The sequence below is a fragment of the Myxocyprinus asiaticus genome, chromosome 29, assembly GCF_019703515.2.
Source record: "Myxocyprinus asiaticus isolate MX2 ecotype Aquarium Trade chromosome 29, UBuf_Myxa_2, whole genome shotgun sequence".
NCBI classification, from domain to species: Eukaryota; Metazoa; Chordata; class Actinopteri; order Cypriniformes; family Catostomidae; genus Myxocyprinus; species Myxocyprinus asiaticus.
The window spans coordinates 40782502-40807937 of record NC_059372.1 but is presented as its reverse complement, the minus strand read 5'-3'; the positions used below and the strand labels follow the sequence as shown (position 1 = coordinate 40807937).

The following is a 25436-nucleotide window of genomic DNA, read 5'->3' as shown; positions in this document are numbered from 1 at the left end:
CAACACAACCCAACAACTCAGTACTTGTTGGTGTTTGTTAGGCTAATGTGAACTAGCCTTAAAAATATTGAAATTCCATTTCCATGATTTCATCCATCATAAATAGCCAAGATATTTTATTTGTCATAGCTAAAATATTCAATAACAATTTTTCAAGTTTACAGCAAGTTATCATTTATGTTAGTACACATTATTAACTAAAATTCCCATTTTAAAAATAGAAAATTTACATTATTTATTGACAAGGCTGTTAGTAGATGTTGGAACTTTTACAAGAAAAAGAACTGGCAAAGCAGGCTCAGTTTTCAGTCAATGCGATCTCAAAATGGCAAATATATTTGCTGATCAGCATCGTATGCCTAAGTAAGTCATAGAAACCATTGACGCCAATGGTCTCTATGATCAGCTTAAGCTTGCAGTGCTTTTGGGAAATGCAGCCCTGGTTGATTCTGGTCAGTCTATCACTAGTATACAAAGCCATACATAAAGAAATGACACAGTGCACCAAGTGGTGTTGAGCTAATGAGTATTTGTGTATAATATCTTCTAAAGACCTTCTCTAAAATAAACTTTTGTGGTCTCATTACAAGCAACCTTCAATGTTTTTACCAAAGTGTGACTGAGCAGTAATTTGATTTTTATTAAAGTGTAAGGTGTTTCTCTTTATGTACAACATCACTAGAAATGTATATAAACCGATTTCAGGTGGCCTATCTTCATTTTGATTTCCCAGTCACATGCATGTCTTACAAAGTCATACAATAACATAGTTTGAAAAAATCAGTTACAAATTGAAGTCGTTTTCAGACATAATCTAACTTTCACAGCAGCTCTCAAATCTCATTCACACTTGTATTCAATTAAAATATGCCACCTTTAAATCCGTCACTGCAGGCTTGACATCATTGACACCAAATACCATTGTCTTTTGTGTGTCTAATGAAATGAAGCAGGCCAGTTTGAATACATGGAAGCGCATATAAGATTTTAAGCGCTATGGCATGGCAGATTAGAATGACCTCACACCTCAAGCTGTTGTATGAATTCAGAAGACCTTGAATATAGTGCATAAGTCGAATGGACTATTTATATGAAACATTTATGGAGTTTTTTTTGGGGGGGGGGCTTGACAACCAATATTCACTGTCATATGGAAAAAAAAATCTTTAGATCAATGAAGGCGAAAGAATTTTCATGTTTGGTGAACAATTCCTTTAAGAACAGAAAAGAAACAGAAAGACTGAAGCTCACTGTCATAATTACCATTGAGCATGAGTAGGCCGTCAATACCTGGGTGGGGACATCCCACACGGCCTGAACACCAGACAGACAGAGAGAGAGGGGGAGAGAGAGAGAAGAGAGAAAGCAGTATGAAACATGAGCCATAGCTATACCTGATCCTCCAGTTCCTTACTCAGAGTTCTTTGCTGTGTTCCAAACCCTAGAAAGCTGCCTATGTAGGCATCATTTTAGGGCATCATAGGCACGCTTCAGACACAAAAGTCTCTTCAAAAGCATGATTATACTGCCTTATACCTTGTTTTGGCCAAATTCTAAGGCAGCATCGTATGCATTCTTTGAAGAGAAGCAATATTTGGATAATTCTTCAATTTTGGGCACTTTCATGTTCCTGGGGTATATTTGCACAGAGATTTGAACTTTTTTCTTTTTGTTATATGAAGGTCACATTAAAACCAAGTTGGAAACTTTTTACCAGGCCTTCATATTTTATTTTTGGTACTTTTCAAATGCCTTTTATGTGCAGCTTTTACCTTTTTTAGCTTTTATTCCTGTGCCAAACTCAATATTGAACTATAAAAATCCATTTTAAAAATACAAATTATTACATGTTTGAAACTACTATGATCATTTAATAAAATGTGAAATAAACATAAAACATTTCAATATTTATTGTGTGAAAATAATTTCTATAATTTTTTTTAGAGTTTCATTTCCACCACATCAAACAATTTTGCCCCTAATACATTTTATTTCAAAAGTTAGTGTACTTGTTCACCACCTGGACAAAAGTGTCAATGAAGAGCATGCTTGAGATGAAAAATGAGACAAGTAATGTTTGAAGAAAAGAAAGAAAATTCAAAGTAAATATCACTTGTGAGCTGAATATTTTTATTGGGTGTCATGTCCAATTAAGCTGTACGCTAATTTTGCCAAACTACTCTAAAAGTGTGAAAATACTATTTAACTGTGTGTGTATTTAAGATACATAAAATGTTAGCTAAAATTAGCCTTAGCAAGACAAACTAGTCAGCCATTTCATTGCAAAAATATTAAAAATGTCATTTCTATCAGCATCACAGAATTCTATTATATGCAATACAGAATTTTAGATGTGCTTGAAATGACACTGTGGTGGGAATTTTTATGACTATCAGAAAAAAACATTGCAAAAATTATGCAAATCTCATGTAATGCATGTACAGTTCATCCACTGTTGGACCTTGTTATTAGACAAATAAACAAAAAGAGTGAAAGTGTGAAAAATGTTTTCAAGTGCCCGAAGTTGAAGAAACACCCATCTATGTGTGCTGTTTATTTTCATGGCATTAGCGTAGCCACATGCTAACACCAAACTCTGCTGAAATCGATTTTGAGTCTACATGAGGAGTGCTATTTGAATGAAGCAAAGTTGCTGCTTATGTAAAGCGTTCCAAATTGGTCACTTATTACCGTTCCATTTCAGTTAGGCTACTGTCTTAGAAAGCAGCTGCCTGTGAAGCTCACTAGGCAGCTCACTGTGTTTTGAAACATAGCCCTTGTCTCTCCTGAGGAATTTTTCTAAACATGATGAACTAGCTTTGTGGTGTTACCCTGTTACCCTGTGACAGATGGCACGCATAGAGTGAGGGGTCCGAGGGTCGGTCACATGACACACCGCAGTAACGAAAACATGTGAACACTTATTTGGTCGCCGTATGCCATCAGAGCTTTTTACAAAATCCACATTTGTGCATAACTGCTGACATTATACACTGCCTGGCCAAAAAAAAAAAAAAGTTGCCATTTGGATTTAAATAAGAGATACTTAAGAGCCTATGATTGGATCATTATTGCAGTGATTAATATGTTTCAGCTGGCAACAATTCTTTTAACCCAAACTGATGCAGTGTGTAGCTTCTCATTTCTTGTATCCTGTGGTCGTGGAAAAGATGTTACTGTGTTTCAGAAGGGGCAAATTATTGGCCTGCATCAAGCAAAGAATTAAGAAGAACTAAGGAGACTGCTGAAATCAATGGAATTGGGTTAAGAACTGTCCAACGCATTATTAAAACCTGGAAGGATAGTGGAGAACCGTCAGCTCTGCGGAAGAAATGTGGTTGGAAAGAAATCTTGAATGATTGTGATCAAGCTGAAACGCTTGAAGTCACATCATAAAAAATCGACAGTAGAACTCACGGCTATGTTTAATAGTGAAAGTAAGAGCAAAGTAAGAGCATTTCCACATGCACAATGCGAAGAGAACTTACAGGATTGGGACTAAACAGCTGTGTGGCCACAAGAAAGCTACTTGTTAGTGAGGCTAATTGGAAAAAACAACTTCAATTTGCTAGGGAGCTTGGACTGTGGAGCAATGGAAAAAGGTCATGTGGTCTGATGAGTCCAGATTTACCCTATTCAAAAGCAATGGGTGCGTCAGAGTAAGAAGGGAAGTGCATGAAGCGATGCACCGTCATGCATAGTGCCCAATGTACAAGTCTCTGGAGGCAGTGTTATGATCTGGGGTTGCTTCAATTGGTTAGGACCAGGCTCAGCAACGTTATGCGGCAATAAAATTACATCAGCTGACTACCTGAATGTACTGAATGACCAGGTTATCCCATCAATGGATTTTTTCTTCCCTGACGGCACGGGCAGATTCCAGGATGACAATGCCAAGATTCATCTGGCTCAAATTGTGAAAGAGTGGTTCAGGGAGCATGAGGAATCATTTTCACACATGAATGGGCCATCACAGAGTACTGACCTTTACCCCATTGGAAGTCTTTGGGATGTGCTGGAGAAGACTTTACAGAGTGGTTCGACTCTCCCGTCATCAATACAAGATCTCGGCCAAAAATTAATGCAACTCTGGATGGAAATAAATGTTGTGCCGTTGCATAAGGTTGTCGAAACAATGCCACGATGAATAGGCGCCATAATCAAAGCTAAATGTTGTCCATTTAAATATTAGAGTATGCAACTTTTTTTGGCTAGGCAGTGTATTAACAAACACTGTTACATTTACTTAGTTCTCACCATTATTCATCATCCACGTAATCACATCTCTGGAAAACAGTGTAATAGCTCTGTGATAAAATAAATAAATCTAGAGTTCTGTCAAACTTGCTGCAAATTTCCCACTCATTATTTCACATGCAAATAAGCTTGCGATTCGTCGCAAATATTTGCAAGAAGTTTGCAGATCTTCACCAATAGTGGGGAACCTGCAGCAAACCTTTGGCGACAATGATTGGTTAATTTGCGGCAAGTTTGCCAGACCTCTCTATATTTTTAAGTGTAAACTTACCAGACAGGAAATTGTGTGGGAAAAAATGACAGTTGGGACCACAGATATGTGCAGAATATATCTATATATATCTGTCTACATACATACACACATATTATTATACACTTTATATTATACACTTATTAATACGCTAATGTTTCTGTTGTTTTTTAGTTACCATTTTACAAAAAGACATAAAAACAACAATTATAAAATATCAGTTCTGCATATAGATGATCAGAAGTAAACATAAAAATAATCTGTTGTAAAAAACAAAACAAAAAAACAATATTGGTCGATCTCTAAATACTAGCCTAATTTAAAAGAGCGCACTCACAAGTCTCTATAATATTCTGGTCTCTAGATAGAGCTCAGGTCACTCATTTAATGTAAGTCAATTTTTTGGCTGCTTTATCATCAGCAAAATTAAAATAATTCAATCAGATCACTTTGAAAAGTGAAAACACACTCTCCTCAGTAAGCAGCATATTTGAGGTATCATTCATATTCATAGCACAAATGGCGATGGACGAGCTACACACCAAAATGTTATACTTGCGATAAAAATAGTAACTACCAAAACAAAAAAGGGAAAGGAAAATGCACACATTTAAACCAATCCATGACAAGCTAGTCTAACGGATTCATTTAGAAAGTGTCTAAGTGTCTTAAGGTACACGTGGAATCAGCTGTAATACATCCAAGTCCTCTTAACACACAGACACACCATCTGTTGTTCAATTATTAAACGCGGATGCTCCTAGAGACACCACAATGTCCACAGATTTCACAAGCTCTTGTACGTCTATCCCATAACTAAATGACTGTTTTGTTTCAACTGTTTTTGATCACATATAATAACATTGCAAGACTGAGTGTTGTTAATACATTGTGCTTAATATTTCAACTGCGATGAGTTGTTTTCTGTGTTTTGCTTTGGCTAGAGTCAGCACGTTCCTTGATGCGGGCTATCACGACCATTTGTGACGATCCATTAACCAATCAGTTGTTTACTTAGCAAGTTTTTTGTGGTTTACTCAGCACATCTTCCACAGACTGTTCAAATAAGAGCATTACGGTAACGGCATGTCACAAATGCTAAGCACATCAACTGCACAGGTAGCTTAGCTACTCTGAAACTAGTAAAACATTTAGATCGTAATTTGATGGTTTTGTATAGCTACCTTCCCCCCAACCCCTGTTAAAGTCAACATGAATCAGAATTTGTGACCATTTAACTTCCATAATGTAATATATTTTTGAGTGAAATAGGATATTCAATGTAAAAGAATGTAGGGCAGGACTTGATTTTATCCATCATGATTTAAAGCTTCACAATACACTTCAGAACATCTCTAGCGACATCTGTGGTTGAACCTTAAAATTGCAAGTAACTTGCGAAGGAAATGGCTGCTGGCCTTGTAGCAAATGTTAAAATGTATTGTCTTATAAGTCATACGCTACAGTAAAAGTGTTTAGATGTCATAAGATAGCATTGTGTGAGGAAAATAAAGTGTTTATGAACTGAAAGTCTTCTGTTTTACGCGTGATTTGTGTTGAAAGTGAAAAAGGAACTGTTGTTGTAGCGCCTCTAGTATTCATTTCACCAGGAAAATGCTGCAATCAACGAGTCACGTAAAAATAATTTTGCAAAAATGTTGACATAGTAACGTGATTCTATGGGACCAAGTTGAAAATAATGTAGACAAGGGGCTAGAGATTTTAACCATCTGGAATTGACTGAAACGTGAAAAATGAACTGTGATGCAACTGGTTAAACTAATTTTTCCCTGCCCGAGTGGCCTTGATGACATCAGATTTTGATCAAAGATGATCAAGACAAACATTTTTCTCTGTAGAACAACATGCACCAAGGAATTGTGCACAATAAGTATTAAAAAAGTAAATAGGGTCAATTTTGATTTCATGTTGACTTAAAAGATGGGGCTATGAAAAGTGCAATGACATCCCATCTTTCACCCTCTCCTGTCCTTTAGCTGTAACACACACAGTGGCAGAATGTGTCATGAGCTAAATATAGTCCATACCCACACCCCTCTCTCTCACCCTCACTCTGCAGTGAGTGCTGCCCCATGTGTCTGCTCCATCTGCTCCAGCAGGCCAAGCAAGAAGCTCCGGTGAGAGAGAGAGAGAGAGAGAGAGAGAGAGAGAGAGAGAGAGAGAGAGAGAGAGAGAGAGAGAGAGAGAGAGAGAGAGAGACTGCAGCACAGTGCCACACCCAACACTTACTGCTCTGCCCTGCTATGTCTGAAAGACTGGGCATTACACTGGCATTCTACACAAATGTAGACAGTACAGAACGTTCTTTATTGTCTAAATAAAGCAATAAGCTACAGTAGGCTGAGCACTATGCCCAACATGGGGTACCAAAAACACCAATGCGAAACAGCATTCGAAACCGATTTAACTTCTCTAATCTGACAATTCAATAAGAAGAAATAACCTTAAGAGAATTGATTGGATTGTGAAAAAGCAAAATAGCCAAATATAAGCAGATTTATCAGTCTGGTGACACATTTGTGTATTATTTAGGATTTTAACTAATGTGCGGTGGCAAAAGTGCACGTATATTGGCTTTTTTACAATGCCTTCAGCGGCTCATCTAATCAGATTTGGAACCAAAACTATTCCTTTTAGAAGCTCTCCATCACAAAGCATGAAAGTCCGACAAAGCCCTCTCTATATACATATATCTTCTATGGAATCTATAGAAATGTGGTTTTGATCTTGTATACGTCATGAGAAAATGTGAAATCTCTGTTTCTTCAATGTACATGAAGTCTCTCTTCAAAAGCCTTAAAAGGCTGTTACCATGACAATAGTGCAATGAACAGGAAGTGGATCTTACCCTTCAAAGGGTCCTGCTCCGCCCTCATAATGTCAATCAGAGAACTCTCCAGCGAGTGCATGTTCAGACTGTCGTACATCCTGGACCGATCCTGAGACAGAGAGACAGACAGAGGAGATAAACAGTATGTCAACATGTGCAATACAAATAGATGCAGCAAATGTCAAATCACACATATTCACTAAACAGTTGTGCTACTGAATCATGTAGCATTTTAGGGCAAAACCCTGCACATTATTCACCAACCACCAGCAATCCAGTTTAACAGCAATCCAGTTTATGATCACATGATCAGTAAAAGAAACTGTTCTTACCACTCTGTGATCATTTGAAATAATATATACTATATATATATATATATATATATATATATATATATATATATATATATATATATATATATATACACACACACATACTGTATATGCAATAGATAATGTGTAATTTGTCATGTTTACATTCTGCAAACTATATGTGATCATGTGCGCACCGGTTGCTAGGGCTGGGTATTGATACAGATTTCCCGATTCGAATCGATTACGATTCACCAGCTCTCGATTCAATTCCATACTGATTTCGATTCGATTTAGATATCGATTCATATGGGTATATTTCGGTTATAGTGTCCATGTTGCTTAATATGAAAAAAATTATCTTAGCTAATGCTATTACTTATAAAGGAAACTTCTTACCTTCTAGGTACAATTAGAAAATATTAATATTTTAAAATCATATTGGTCACATTTTAGCTTTTATAAAATTTTCAATTTCAGTGTATTCCTTTAATAAAGGTCTTTAAATTGCATATATTGTATTGAAAACATTATTATTGTTAAATGTTTATTGTTTACATGCATAATTTTTACTATTTACAAGTATTTACATTGATATGAAGAACACATGCTAAATCGGTACTGTCTCTTTAAGACTACTGGCATCAGCCAGTGAGCGCAAAGAGAGAGGATGCGTTTCTTTAGCACAACCGGGCAATGTGTGATTACAATAAAATGTTTCTTTTTTCTTTATCAACAACTCTTTGTAAAGAACAGAAAGGGTATTAAAGGAGACATTATTCAGTGACAAAAAGGGACTGCGTGGATCTCGTCTTTGAATGTTATTTCACGGTACAAGTCAAACCAAACTTTTACTTTCAACACACAGTGAAAAGATCTCACTGCTGAACTTCTTCACTTCTTCAAGAATCCACATGAGATCATTAAAAGAAGCTGTTTTAACCACTGCATATAAGACTGATTTAAAGTCATACATGCAGTAGAAAATGTGTTATTTGTCTTGTTTACATTCTGCATTCAATAGTGCTAATGCTAACATGCTGGTCATAATATGCACCGGTTACACTATGTTATTGTATTTTAGGATACAACTGTAACAAGACTCCACATGAGATCATTAAAAGAAGCTGTTTTAACCACTCAGTGATTATTTAAAGTCATATACGTATATGCAGTAGAAAATGTGTGCATTCATGGAACTAATGCTAATGCTAACAAGTTATACCTGGTTATAATATGCACCAGTTACACTCTGTTATTATATTTTATGATGAATTTTGTGAAAATAATGCACATAAAATCATGAAAAAAATTTTATGAGAGTTCTCACTAGCAAGCTGTTTCAAACCACCGCAACAAACTCAAAAACAAATATTTTTTTTAGGCAAGATTTTGTTCGAAATGATGTCACACTCACTTTCTCCGATTTCCCAAGACATATATTGGTGAAAGTGCATGTAAATAGACAACGCTATCAGCGGGCACAATTCATTCTTAGTTAATTCCCAATACACTGGTGATCCTTCATAAAGGAATTACAGGATTACAGGCAGTGTACTGATGCAGTCAGAGTAGACATGAACACAGCGAATTGCATTTTTTCCAAGCTGGGTGCTCTAAGCAGGAATAGAGTGTGTTTGTGTAGGCTGCTACCGTGCCAGGTCACCCCCGAATCCCTGGAATACTGTGGCAGCTGGAGTTCTGGGTCACGCTCACAATTCAAGCCCTCTGGAATGTTGTTTGTAGAGCTGTCACGAGTGGAACTAACCAGACAGGTTTGTTCAGGGTATTTCTATCTGAATGTTTGCCCAAACATTCTCGGAGTACTGCTGTTTTTAGGCAGAATGAAACGAATGAGTGTGAGAGAGATTTGCGAGTCAGACGTTGTTGCAGTTTAGCTAGGTTCCAAGAATATCCTTCTTCTATCCAGTAGATTTTAAAGGGCTCTCCCATCTCCCTATCGTAACACCTATCTTAATGACATTCCATGGATATCTGTGTCGTTACCGCAAAAAGGAATATGAAAAAATAAATAAATAAAGCCGCCCCTCCGGCTCTTCTAGACCTGAGTGTGCACATCGCAGGAAACGATTCACTATAGTATCAATCGTCTATTAAAAGCCTTGAAATACACACCTGGAGTCAGAAGTTCGAATCCAGTGCATGCTGAGTGACTCCAGTCAAGCTTCCTAAGCAACCAATTGGCCCGGATGCTAGGGTGGGTAGAGTCACGTTGGGTTAACCTCCTCGTGGTCCCTATAATGTGGTTCTCGCTCTCGGTGGGGCGAGTGGTGAGTTGTGCATGGATAGCGTGAGCATCCACTTGTGCTAGGTCTCTGCAGTAACACGCTCAACAAGCCACGTGATAAGATGCGCGGATTGACTGTCTCAGACGCGGAGGCAACTGAGATTCGTCCTCCGCCACCCGGATTGAGGTGAGTCACCACGCCACCATGAGGACTTAGAACGCATCGGGAATTGGGCATGCCAAATTGGGGGGAAAATGGGAGAAAATCTAAAAAAATAAAAAAATAAAATCTTGAAATATAATATATGCTATAGCTATCCTGATTGACACATGCACACATATCGTAATGTGGTTTGGAAATGCACAGGACATGTGTTCTCACTACATCAAGTACAGATGCCTCCATTCAGAGCTGTCACAGCCATCTACCTGCCGCAGGTAGACCAGATTTGAAAAAGCAGAGCTTTATATAGTTCCTGCTCTGTTTACAGCATCCAGTCATAATCTCAGGCCTTCACACCAGAGCTTTCAGACACCGCAGGTTGGGAAGGTGCTATCATGCTAAATATAGCTTCAGCAACATCGCCAGGTGAGGAACATGAGGCCTGAAGATAGACTGACGATCAACAGAATCCTCTGTTATTATTCCACAACACCAAAAACCTATTAGGCTAACAGTTCAATAGTTAATTCCTATTCTTGATCGATTAAAACGGCAATCAACTATCAATTAATCGTTAACAATCCTAGTTTATTGTGAAATTTGATGTACACTTTTCATTGTCTCCTTCCCTCTCTGTCCTTTTCTCCTCCCTCTACTTCTCAATTTCAATAATGTTCAAATTTGAAAGGTCAAAAGGTTGGCCTCCCTTTATAGTCTCTTTCCTTCTCTTTCCATTTGTCGAATTTGAACAATATTTTGATAATGTTTGAATTGTAAGGTCAAAAGTTTCTTTTTCATTATAATAAACTGTATAGTTCTAAAGATAGCAATATTGTATCTCTGTCCTTTCCTTGTCCCTCCATTGATATCTCTTTTTTCATTTTTCAGAACATGACTCACTAGATCTCTAAAATTCAAAGCAAACACAGAGCAGGAAGGAGAGGACAGGAGGAGAGAGAAGAGGCGCATGGAATGTGAAGAATTCCAAATGGCACGCTGTTTATGGAAATGAGCAATATGGTAGATACCAGTAGAGTCAAACCTGTTTCCTGAGAGAAGTGATGAAGGCCAGAGCACACTCATCTCTAGTTCCTCGGTTCAATTCTGTTAGGCCTGGTGCTCTGAAAACCCATTAAAGGAACTAACCATGATGTGCCAATGATGATATGGTCTGAAAATGAAGTATGAACTAAGAATATATTCTTAGTCACCCTGTACATGATTCAAAAGAGTGCTTACACAATAAACATTGTTACCAATGTGAACAACCACAGCTCTGATGATACATCGGTGGGGCAGGACTATCTGTTTGTTGACCAATATTTGCAGTATAATGGATAATCCATATACAATGGATTTTCTTTTGATTTTGGGGTGAAATATGACCAGGACATGTTTTTTACAGGTTTTGTGAGATTTACCCATGAGTGGTTCTAAGGGGGTGAAAAAAATGGGGTGCTTCAGTCATAGGGTCAGAGACATGGTGGAAAATGGTCACATATTATAAAATTTAGATCACCCCACATTAATTTGGAATGGAAGAATGGTTGGAGTGTTTTTTATTTTCCTTCCACAAGCATGGGTAAAGTTATTTTTAAGTTTGTCATTCATTAAATAATTGCCTTCTAAAAAGTCCACACACTTAATTGACTTGCATATTCAATCTTTATAAACACTGTTGTTAAATAAGGACATTTCCACATTCTATAGGTTGTACTATTTCATGTATAACTTACATGTCAGTTAAATGAATGCTTGGACACTGCCGATGTTTTAGTGCTGCGGGTGGAAGACGGTTCCTTACGTACGCTAGGCAGGAAATTAACGCGCATTGGAGCACTTTGGCATAATTCTACGGCTATGACAAGCATTGACTCTTTTAGTACAATGTTTTATGCCCATATGATAGTTATATACTCTTCAACTTAATTGTGTTAATCATATCTGTGTAAGACTGTCACCTCCAGAGATTGTGGGGAGGAGAAACCGAATTTCTAATGAATATCGAACCTACAACTAAAGACCCCGATGTACTTCATACGAAATCAAAGAACGAGCGGTGTGATGTTTTGAACAAAATCTGGCCAAAACGAAGGTGTTTTTGAGTTCGTTTCAGGTAGTTTGTGACAGCTGTCCGGGGCAAACTTTCAGGAAAACTTCGTTGCGGCTGCTAAACACCTTCATACTGCCATTGGTCCACGTCATCAGTAGGTATGAACTGGAGCTCCAGCTACTTTGAAGCCGACAGCTACCCTTACGGAAACTGAGAGTTCATGGCAAATTTGCCACTGATACTTTTCACATGCAAATGAGCTTTACGGCAAATTGTCCATTGTTGCCAAAGGTTTGCCGGAGGTTTACCACTACCGGCGAAGAGCTGCAAACTTCTGGCAAACATTTGCGGCGAAGCAAAAGCTCATTTGCATATGAAAATAACGAGATGCAAATTTGCAGCTAGTTTAGATTTTTGTAAGGATAATTGCAGTTCAAATCTACTCAATACTCTTAAGTGCCCATTCACTATGTTGTTGTATATGTTGACAACGTGCTGTCTACAGAGAAAGCCATTTACACATCTGCAGATAGTAAGGTATGCCTCTCATATCATCATTCTTTTGTCTGTATTCTGCCCATTAACACTCTTTTATACATCCATCTTTGCAGTAGTATCAGTGTCACCATAAATTACAATAACAGTGTAACTGGTGCATATAATGGCCGCGTATAACACGTTAGCACATCAGCACTGAAAATGCAGAATGTAAACATGACAAATTACAAATTTTCTACTGAATATTACTTTAAATAATCAGCGAGTGGTTAAAACAGCTTCTTTTACTGCTTTCATGTGAATTCTACTCATAGAATGAGTCATAAAATAAAGCAATATCACATGAGCAAGAGTGCTGTTATGGCCGTATTTCAGCACGACTGTGATTTGGCCATTTGCACGAGGCCGCAGGTAATCACAGCTGTGCTTTGATTAAATACAGACAAAACAGCATATTGATATTTATATTGCTTTTACACAACAGTTCAACAACCAAGTAAATAAAAAATAACTAAAATTTTAATTTGATTTAGAACTTGTAATGACGGCTTAGGCTGTTTCTAACAGTAACAAGGATGTGTGTGTGTTTGTGTGTGTGTGTGTGTGTGTGTGAGAGAGAGAGAGAGAGAGAGAGAGAGAGAGAGAGAGAAAGAGAGTGACTGAGCATATGTGATTACCTGTGTCTCTCATGACTCACAAGCAGTGATGAACAGTAACACTGGAGCTTTTAGTTTAACTCTATTCCTCAGCTGTAGTGTGATATTACTCTGGAGTGATACTGCCTATTGAACATGCTTTTGGAAATGTCCTATGAGTATTTCACTCAAGTTTAAGTGTATTGTTGTCAGAGAGAAAATATTTAGGACGCCAGTTTCATTCTTGCGTATTTATTGGAGAACTCATGCTTTGACACAGACACGGAACATCTCTCAGAGACTCTGCCATGTTGATAGTTTACATCTACTCACAACTCAACTCGGATATCAGGTTAGTGCCCTGAGGGTGTTTAATTACTCCATCTGTCATGACTCTCTGCAGTAATACTGAAGCTCTTAGTTTAACTCTATTTCTCAGCTATAGTGTAGCAGTAATCCAAACGATCGAGTGAGAGAAAATTAGATGACTAGTGGTCGACCAATATATTGCAGAGGCCGATAAATCGGCCAATATTCAGAATTGTTTTGTCAGTATTATCTCATCGGCCGATGCATTTTCCCCTTTGGCCGTTTTGTTTCTTGAGGGCAATGAGAATTGCCTGCTTGCATGCGAAGCGACTGAGACATGTAAACGACCAGTCACGGTTCGTTTTGTTGTTATGTGCCATCATGTTACAACAATAATAGTATGCAACGCATTGTCATTTAAACGGTTCGCATATCAGAGCTGCGGCAGATGCGTTTGAGCCTGTTTCATTCTCCCTCTCTCTCCTCAACAGTTCCCTGTAAGTTTTAACTGCCTTGTCTAATGATAAAAAGGCAAATATCAATAAAACTAATATCATATACCATCTGCAAATAAGCGCATATCTCATTTAAACAGATGTAATAAACCAACCTCACTTAACTTCAGCAGATCCAGCATCCTGTGGAATGCTCATAAATCTTCCTCTGAAACATGTATTCTAACAGTCTCTCCTCAAAAGTTCCCTGTAACTTTTCTAATAATGAAAGGCAAATATCAATAAAACTTCTATTATACCATCTACAAATATGCAGATATCTCTTTTAAAAAGGTGTAATTCACAAACCTCACGAAAATCCAGTGTTTTCTTCCTGTCTAGCACTCATCTAATATCTTCCTCTGAAGCATGTAGCACATTAGCCAGAATCAAAACTTAAGAATCAGGATCAAAAGTTCCTCTGATTTCGAAATCATGACGGTCAGTCAGTGACAATTCAAACAGGTGATCCAGGATGTTTAAACTCACGCACAAGCACAAGTGCGTGAGTGCATCTTCAAAGTAAAAGCTTTTCACGTGTGATGAGTAAATGTCTTATTCGCTATGCACTGTATGTGCAATTGGTTTGATTCTGTATTTTTTTTTTTTTTTGAAAATGCTAACGTGGACATGCCATCCATGATTGCTGTACTACTGTGTGTACTGTTATTTCCTTCTTCCTAATATATTAACAATTTCTTCATGTGCAAATAAATTACAAAATGATGAATAAACAGAAATCAGAAGAAACTGCTATCTACCATTTAAAATACAATATTATTTTTTTAGATGATTTTATACAAAGTTAAAGGTTAGTGTAAAATTAAGTGAATATAGTGCTAAATAAGAGTTTATAGATAAGTATTCATTTTAAAGCAATTTTATATTTATGTTATTTACTACAGTATATTAAATTGTGTGATATATTGGCATTGTATCGGCCTATCGTCCACCCTGTTCTCTGGATATCAGCATCGGCCGTTAAAAAATCAATTTCGGTCAATCACTACAGATGACGTCAATGAAACGCGTGCACTGACTGACAGCGCAGACTCTCAAAGTCAACTCAACTCACTCATAACACAAAAAGACGCTCTTTTGTCACCAGCTGCTGGCTGAAATCTTCAACGTCACAGGGATTAATCAAAATCCACACATCTAGCTGCTCTTACACATCTGCACCACTCTTACACTTAAGTTTGGAACGCAACGAACACAAGCGGAGTGATACAAACAGTGAAGCATCCCAGTGCTGATAAGATTCCTTTATCAGCACTCTTGGAATGTCTCTCGTCCAATCAGATTTGAGGACCAGAACTAACTGTTGTTTAAATAATATTATGAGGTAATGTTTGCCAAACATTCAACGTTATTAATTTTATGTTTTGCACTACAGTGCAATTATGAGGTAGCTGACACAAAATACTTTTGGGAAGTTGGTATGTGGTGTGGCATGTCATTTTTCCATGTAATACTTTGGAATATGGCATGCACAAAATATGGCGTGCTTAAAATGGTGACAATCTTAATACATTCCTTATACTGCATAAATTATAACTTAAAATGTTATGTCATTTATTTTACTCAAACATTTTACCACATTTGTCATACTAAAGAACAACATGGAAACATGTCTTAAAGTTTGTGGGCAAACCCCAAATGGTTAGTTGTATTAACTAAAACTGAAAAGACACTAAAGTAAATGCAAACCTTTTAGTTTCAAGGTGCAAGTTATGGCATAAATGTATACAGGAAAAAAATATATAACGGCACAACTCAAAATGCTTGCTTTTATTTCTGTATTTATTTATTTATTCTGTATTAACTGATACTGTCATTTTCATCATCATTTTGACTCAGTTTTGGTTGGTAAATCTTTTGTTGTCTTCAAAAAATAGAATTATGTTAGCAAATCTTAAAATACCTGTGAATAAAGGTTTAAAACTCACCTAAAACAACCCCACCTGAAACGAGCAGGAAAACACATCCCTCCCCTCCTATAGGTGTTACCGGTCAGTGGAATCCAACATACAGGGTGTATTTAGGTACAATGCAGTGATTCACGTGTAAATGACCCGCTGTCATCACGTCAACAAAACAATAGGGCAACTTGACAAAAACGTGTTACTCTCCCATCCTTTGCCTTTTTGTCTCTCACACTCTTTTTCACTTTCGGTTTCTCCTTCTGTTGTTATCTGTCAGCACTCTGTATTTTCATAGTCTTAAATAATTTAAGTATTTGGTAGGTCTGGCTGATTAGATATTCACAATACATTTGCGATAATTTTGCTGGAAATATAAAATGAAGCAACAATGTGAATATCGTGATGATCTCAAAGCACTTTTTTCAACATATTTGTGATCATATTACTGGCAATATAACATTAAGCTACATCATAAGCATTGCAATGATTTTAAAGTGCTTTTAATATGGCCGTAATAAATTTCAGATAATTTTGCCTTCAATATAAAATTAAGCAACATCATGTATATTGCAATGATTTTAAAGCACTTTTTGTTTGGCTGTCGAATATTCACAAAATATTTGCGATAATTTTGCTGACAGTTAAACAATTTAAGCAATATTATTGAATATTGCGCCATTAGACAAGTTACCCGACCCTCTTGGTTTCCCAATTTGTTAGCATGAGACCATTAAGACAGAAATGTTTTATAGCATCTTTGATTTAAATTTTAGTAGCACAAATGGAAATTCAGAAATTTGTTTAACCCTAACCCTACAAAATTTGTTTAACAGAAAATCCCATGCGGCATTTTTATTTATCAAATTAAAATGTTTTAGGAAAAATATATGTAGGTAAATGCTGCTGTTTATTCCTTTGTTATATATACTATGGATTGGTGCTTGAATATAGTTAAATATCAAATACCATTCTTCATTGTGTTCATTTAGTGAAAAGCAGTGTGGACTTAAATTAGATTTTTACTGTGTTTTAGCTCTTACATAAATATAAAAATGATGGTTCCTCTGATTGAAAACAAATTACTCTTTTAAGCCAATTCAGAGCAAATACATAAATATTAAGATACATATATAATGTTAAAAGTTTTTTTTAACTATATCACCCATCCTTAGTTTTATAAGAGCTTAGAAAACCAACCTCTGTATAATTTTCCTCACAAATGAGATTTCACTTTGATATATTTTATAATTCCAGATGGCACATCTAACAGAAAAAAGGAAACTAAACAGATATAATTCGTTTTAACCAAAAAGGACACTGAAACTAGACAAACTAATTTCTGTTGACGCCTAAACTCTACAAACATTGAGGAAAGTGGTTGTCTACTGAATAGCTTATTTTTGTCCACAATTCCATTCAGTCTGTGAGAAAACGCCCGAGTCAAACAATAATGAGGGGAGAGGACAGGCTCCTTCAGGATGAAACTGCCAAAAACCCTTAATGACCTCACTGTGACTCATCATTGTCAGTAGATCCTGTGGAAGCCTCTTGGAATGTCCTCTTGAACAACAATGTGCTCAACACACACATAAATCACATACATTTATACACACATTTATATATGAACACACTAGAGATGGGCATGAGAATTTCTGAAAGCTGTTTCAAAAGGTTTAAATTGGCACACCTTAAAAACGTGACACGTGATACGTACATTGTCAATTTAAAAACTAGTGCAAGCGGAGCTCGCTCTATCACCCTCCATCCAAACCCAAACTTTTTTCAAATTAGTCAAAATGACCAAAATGCACATCCCTAGAACACGCACATACCTGCAGGGGCAGCAGTGTGTTGCTGTTGTTGTCAGCACGGAACATATTTTCTTCGATCCAGGACTTCGGTCCCAGGGAGCCAGCAGAGCGGGGAAATTTAGGTGGAGCAATGATGTTGCTGGAGAAAGGTTTCTTCATGGGAGATATCTGGTTGATCGAGCCGGGTACACCCATGCCACCCCCACGCCGGTGGTCTCGGCCCCATGACATCCCACCAGAGTTCCAGCCGCTGCCCTGGTGGCTACCCCATGGAGACTGCTTCATCATGGGCTACAGACATACATGAAGTGTGGTTAGGCCTGAAACGTACTCTAAGCAAGTATGCAAATGCTTCTACACATCAATCTGAGATGCGTCAGACATTGTTGATCAAGGACATTCTCAGCTGTAACTACACCATTCTCAGACCAAAAAGCCTGTTTCTCCATTGACTGCCATTCAAAAGTAGAAAGTGGAGTGATACAAACAGTGAAGCATCCCAGTGCTGTTGGACTGTATGTCAGCACTCTTGAAACGCCTCACGTCTGTTGTATAAATTTACATATATGTGCTATTAAGCAATTTTGCCAATCTTTTAGTAGTGCACTAGCATATGGATGTCCTCAAAGCTACATGGACTAAAAGCCACAAAACACCTATTAACAAAAATTTTAATAGCACGTATTTAAGTGGGGCACGTTATCTCTGCATTATTGCAAGCCCTTTCGACATTTAATCGGATGAGTTATAGATATCAACTATTTAATTTTCACTAGTTAAAATGCAAATTCTTGATATCAGCAATGGAATTACAATTAGTGAAAGTGCTTATTCTAGATATTAGTCATTTATATTTGCACAAGTAAAAACTTTATTTCTTGATATCAAAAACTGTAAAAAAAAAAAAAAAAAAAAACAAAGTTATTGATATCTGTAGAATCACTAGTAGAATTTCAATCTGATCTGTCATTCACTACTGTTCAAAACGTTTTACCAGTTTAAATTCAATTTTTGATATCAGGAATGGACATTTGCACTAGTAACAATGAAATTATTGATATCAAATATTGTCATTTTTACTAGTATTACATAGCTCATATGTGTATTTTGAATTCCAACTCAAATAAAATTAATTATAGATATCTGTAATTGTATTTTGAACAACACAATTATGTTTTTTACTAGTTTTCGATATCAAGAATGGGTATTTCCACAAGTCATTTTTTTTTAATCAACAATTAAAGTTTTTACTAGTGCTTATGTAATTACTGATCTCAAGAATTCGCATTTTAACTAGTTCAAATTGAAATGTAGATATCTATAATTCATATTCTGCTCATGATTAAATGTAGAAAGAGTTGAGGTGGGCTGTAACGGAATACATGTAACGTATTACGTATTCATTATACAAAAATGAAGTAACTGTATTCAGCCCACATTACACTTTCAAGCACCTGTATTCAAAATATGAATTGAATAAAATTTTGTTAGAATACTTTCAGAATACTTCTCTCATAATGATCACAAAATAAGGCAGAAAGAAAAAAATGTTGTCGTTGAAATTAGAAATTTGACTGTTTTTTAAAAACTGCGCAGATACGAGGAGCACACGAGAGCAGAGCAGCACATGACTGCAGTGTTGCCAGGGTTTCATGCCAAATTGTGCTAATTTGAAAACACAATCACAGGTTAAAATTATAGCATCGTGGGTTGTGATTTTTTGGGATACTTTTAAAAAAAAGGCAGTAGTCACCAAAAGGTTTGAAGGTAGACAATAGATAATAAAAATACATCTTAATCATGTATAATGATTCAGGGTTTAAATATCTGGCAACCGCACCAGAATGTTGTTGTCTTAATCAGCGTGCTGTCAGCTGTGCACCAGAAACAATACAGCCACATTTTTACACAAATATTACATTTGCGTGCATGATACATTGTTTCCCGCTATTGTAATTGCTGTGTAAATAAATGTATTTAACATCTCATATGAAAAGCAAGCGTAGTTAAAATCATTCATATACTACATTGTTCTCACAGTAACTCACTATGTTGCATGTCTAATTTCTGCAAGTGGCATCCAGTTATCATCTCGAAAATATGGTTAATTTGCATTTTGTATCCAATTTTTTGTCAAAATGTATATATTTTTGTCAGTCCAATCAAACAATGGGTTAAGATTAAAATGCAAAAAATAGTTTTAAATGTTTTTTTGTTTTTTTTAATGCCATTCTGAACATTAACAAACAACCCTGCTTGAACTGCAATGTCACATCTGGGGGCTTTTGGGTCTTAGAAGTACAGGCAGCATTTTTGTTATATGTTGGAAAGTGGACGAGATATTATAGTTGACCGCAAACTATTTTCTGTTTGCCTTCTGCCTTCCATAAAAAAAGAATTAGCGTCCAACTCCACATTTTATTTAAAAAAATCAAGGTAGTGCTATGTTCATGAAATTTGCTGACAAATAGCAAGCGGGCTGTTTAGACTCACTTAGAATAGTTAAAATTGGAGATGTAGTGGTTCAGATAAGATAATGACATATCATACATAATTCTTCCAATTGTGCCTTGCCTTTATAAATACTGTTTGTATTCTAAAAGTATTCTTGTATTCTGAATATATAACTTTTTTATGTGATGTATCAGAATACAATACTGAATATATTTAAGAGAGATATCTTTAAGTATTCTGCCAAACCCTGCGAAATGGCTTGCCATAGTGCATAAGCAATGTGTGTATATGGGAATTTGAGTGAAAGTGACTACCGTCATCAGCCATTTGTAAGTGTGTGTTACTTTGAACGTGGCCAGGCTTGGCCCTGCTGTACAAGTAAGAAGATTTAAAGCTTTACATCTAACGCTCCACATCCCGTGAACACACTGGTAACAACAACACACACTGTCTTTATCTTGGAATATAAGACACACACACACACACACACACACACACACACACACACACACACACACACACAAACAAACACACTTTCTCAAAGTGTACATGCCAAACAATGGCAAAAAGACAAACAGGATGAACACACTGTTGTATTCATTATCAGTGTGTGTGTGTGTCTATATTGCATTGTACAATGCTCCCTAAAATGAGTGCCACACCCATCACCATGATGTCTTTGGTGTGTAATTGTGTAATGGCTTTAGCGTGGTTGTGTGTGGGTGCGAGACTGCGTGTGCATACAATCTGTTTGAGTGTTTAAGGGATCTTGAAAGATAATGATAGTTGATGGTGTCTAGACACTGGGGAAGATGGAGTTGCATGTTATCACAATTGCAGCACAATGTAAACCACAAACCCACCCAAATGCTCAACTCATAGACTAAAGGCATTTTTATAATGCCATGTTAAAAGACATTGGCTATATTTGGAATACAATACTACTCCTTCTATTTTTGCAGTACACAGTATGTAGGGGAGACCAGGGCTAGTCGTCACACTAGAATGAAAATAAAAACTCAGGAATTGACATCAATTTTGATATTTCACGGATCACCATCATTGTTATCACGTCTGCTGTAATAAAGCCTATTTGCCCCGAAGCTGCTGTTGGTAGATTTGAACTTTTCACAAAGGAGTCTCATAACGATTATTTTAAAAATTAAAATTGCTGTGACAGATGAGATGAGGCCAAATATGACCTAATGGTGATCTTATGCCACTATGTAAGATCTAACGGGACAATCGTTACCCTGTCTCCACCACCGCAGTGTGTACTGGCTGTTTGTGATTGGAAATGTTCTAAATTTCTTCTTTGCTTTTATTATAAATATACAGTAAGTAACTTTGAAATCAAATATGCCACATTTATATGCCACATTTCTCTAGCTTAAGAAGTGTGTTAAATGTGTAAGGATGTTTATTCACCAACCTGTTACATGTACGGCTGAATATTACAGGCCTATTGAACCAAGTTAAAACTGGTTTTGTCGATAGATATACCTTTTAATAACTTTTATTCATATAAAAAAATTGAGGTAGACGATCATCAGTGCCGATAGTTGCTTTTTAGAACTATTGGTTATCGGCAAAAATCTATGCCGATTAGGGGGTCGACTGATTATCGGCCTGGCCAATAATCAGATCTGATATTCATAATTTTCCTAATTATTCAAATCGTTATTTTGTCTGATCTGAATGCCGATTAAATAAGTACATTTTAAAATGCGCCATTGGATCTGATGCCACCGTTTCTCTCTGAAAGGTTACTGCTTGTAGTCTGGCTCAATGTCCCGCCCACAGTATTATTGGATTGGTTATAAGTCACGAGTAAATAGCCAATTAACGCTGTACTCTGTATTCATAGGGGTGAGGTGGGAAAGAGGAAAGCACCGAGAGAAAGATGCATTACTGAGAGGACAAGATTTTTTTCAACGGTAAGAATGCAGATACTTAAGTTGCAATAAACATCGCAATCATTATAATCGATTTCTATGATGAAAAAACCCAGTTTAATATTTTTTTTTTTGTTGAGCTAACGGTACTCCACTGAAAATGCCTGAACTTATGTTTGGGTGTACCAAACTATAGCAGGAAAAAAGAGACATTGGTAAGCGAATTTTCAGGAACCCCCTTTAAATAAAAGGCAAAAGTGATAAGGGGTTTACAGGTTAAATATTAATTGTTACCATACTACGAATGTTAGCCATCTCTAGTTGCATTAGCACCGATGTTACACAAAAATATCACTGCATAAACAAACTCAATGAATATTAGCGTTATCTTTTACTGCAACAGAATGCATTATGCGGGACCTCAGGCGACAGACTGATTTAACAGAGTACTCACCCGTACGAGATGGTGTTTTTACATGTTATAGCTGATGATGGCATTAATAGTGGTAGCTAGCTAACCAACGTTAGGAGGTTCAGCAAACGTAACGTCAACTTTGCTAGCATTAAATCTTTTCAGTGAATAAAATCCCACTGCCCGTTTGCACTTGACTAAACGGGCTAGCCAGCAAGCTACATCAAGAGTGTCAGCTCCAATAACGTTGAGTTTCATTTGTTATTACATGTTAATACATCATACTTTGGGGAGTTGTTTAGTTCACTATTTTTATATATTTAAAGATTCAGTTCAAAAGAAATGCTGTTGGGATAATATTGAAATGTTCTTTTTTGCAGTATTTCATTAAACACGTTTATAAGCATTTAAAGGACGTTTTGTGTTAGTGTAAATATTGACACTAAAATTTTCATTTCTACTGCAAATGTATATCGGCCACAAATATCGATATCGGCCCTAAAAAAAAAACATATTGGTTGACCCCTAATGCCGATAGTTTTTTTTTTATTTCCCTGTGTTCTTTTGATAATATATATGTATTTTTTTAACTGAAGCGAGGACATGCAAAGAAAAATGCGACTACATGCAAACGTCCCTCGTCAGCACATACAGTCCATCGTGTCTCCAGCGTCATATATTGTGAATAATAATAATGTACAGGCTATAAAATTAAAAATAGAGCATTGTAAAAGAGCCAAGTCTCTGTCATTTCAAAATAAGAGTCCCCGGAGTGATTCAGGCTTGTTTAGTGTTAAAATCCCACATTATACACCCAATCTTCTTTTTTTTCTGATTATTATTTGGATTTTTGTTGAAAACTAAACTAAATATGGGATTTTTTTTTTTTCATTTTGTAATCTGGCCTCTATGTCTGTGCCGAGTAAGGAAATGTTGTATCCTTCTAAATTTCAATAATTACAGGCCAATATCAAATCCGCCCTTCTTATCAAACATTTTAGAAAGATTAGTGGCCACTCAACTGCATTCTTATTTACATTCTAATGATCTTAATGAACCTCACCAGTCTGGTTTCCGCACATCACACAGCACTGAGACGGCTCTTCTCCGGGTGGTTAATGACATCCTCTTGTCTGTGGATTCAGGATCTACAAATATTTTATTCTTCTTGATCTAAGCTCAGCCTTTGACACTGTCTGTCATGATATCCTTATCTCTCGTCTCTGTGAAGTTGGCATCACTGGTTCAGCTCTCATTTGGTTTACTTCTTTCCTCACTGACAGAAAAAGAACCCGGATGTCTGCCGTGTGACTTTCATCTGTACTGCACATTATTCAGTCAGTAGTAAGCTAGTATTCCATTCTAAAAGCAGCCATTTACTCTCTTTTACCAGCACAACTGCAGATATATCACATTTAGGGCCACTCCTAAAGTCATGTGACCATCTCCCCCTCCTCCTCTACCCCACCCCCACATGACCAGACACAAACGCAGCGAGACGCCAAGGCCTGAAACTAAACCACCACCAGAAACTGAGACATTGTACCTGGCCTACAATGGCATAACGTCAAATACACAGCAAGGTTTTGGTATGGTGGCTTGGTACCATCTGCATATTTTGTCAACACTTTTTTAGTTTGGACAAAAACAGCATTTCCTACAGAATTTTGTTGCTGCGGGGGAGCTGCAAAACAATCGTTAGACTGATTCAAACCAATAACTCATTAGTTTGTGAGTCTTTTTATGTGATTTATTAAAAAGCCAGTTCTTAGACTTTGTTTCTGTGTTTCCTTTAGCTAAAGTATGGTGATAGCAATGCCAAAGTTCATGGGTTCAATTCCCAGTGAACATGCATACTGGTAAAATGTATGCCATGGATGCACTGTACATTGCTTAGAACTAAAGTGTCTTCCAAATATATAAATTCTATATAGATACTGTATATATTTTTGTTTGTGAAACTGACTACATTGGTCCCGCTGTATGTTTGTTTTGCGTGCAGCCAGCGAAGACTATGCAATAGAAAGATGTGTTTTGTATTTATTGTCTTTGTATAATTCCGCGCTACTCACAACTTGGCTAAAATGGGCTGTAATTTATTTTTCTGTATCACTGTAGATTCAGTAGCGGCACAGTGCCACAATGGAATGGCGATACATGGAGCAATGTTGTAAATCTGCAAATATATTATCTCAGGAATATTAAAATATAAAGGCATAGTGGCTTGTACTGAAATGGCCACCATGGCTTATAAGTGAAATGCCTGTGCTAATTGTTAAGGTTTAACTGCAGATTACAGTAATAACAGCTTTTGCAAACAATGCAGCAGTTTAGCAGGGTGCTGACAATTCTGGCCTATAAGCCCTCAGTAGGAGATTTCACTGAATGGCCTAAAGGTCACGACATCTCTGGAATGTCACGTGAAGCCCTTGATCAATATCACAGTGGCTCGTGCTTGATAGGCCTGTGTCCGCTGCGAGAAAATATCACTGAGTTTAAAATATGTAGCATACTATACTATTTCTGCAGTTTACAGTATGTAAATTGTGCACAAAATCATAATTTTTTTGGATAGGCCTAAATAGAACATATGGATGACAAGTGCATAACTGCATACTGTATTTCACAATGTAACGTGCTTGACTTGACCTTCCATTTCCAGTGTGACAAATGAACCAGAAGTAATATCAGCTGTGATTTTTAACATCTCAATATTGACTCTGTATTTGATCATAACACCAAAATTTAAGCTATTTTTCCAAAAAAATTGGATGAAAATTAACCATTTATATTTCTGCCATTGTCATGTGATGTCAATGAAGCATAGCATTCTACTATTTGAAATGTGGGGGGTTATAAAGTGTTCATTA

General features: G+C 36.7%; 1 protein-coding gene across 3 annotated transcripts in view; it reads right to left on the bottom strand.

Moving 5' to 3' along the window:
* Positions 1-25436, bottom strand: part of LOC127420019 (cytoplasmic polyadenylation element-binding protein 2-like) — a 45221-nt gene that overhangs the window by 17335 nt on the left and 2450 nt on the right. For 2 of the 3 annotated variants that reach the window (XM_051661927.1, XM_051661928.1), the window contains exons 2-3: positions 17827-18096; positions 7377-7467 (exon numbers count right to left, since the gene is read on the bottom strand). In XM_051661927.1, the coding sequence (XP_051517887.1) occupies positions 7377-7467; positions 17827-18096 (361 nt within the window). Of the gene's footprint in view, positions 1-1263; positions 1315-7376; positions 7468-17826; positions 18097-25436 lie in introns of all 3 variants that reach the window. The other variant, XM_051661926.1, reaches the window with a different exon arrangement.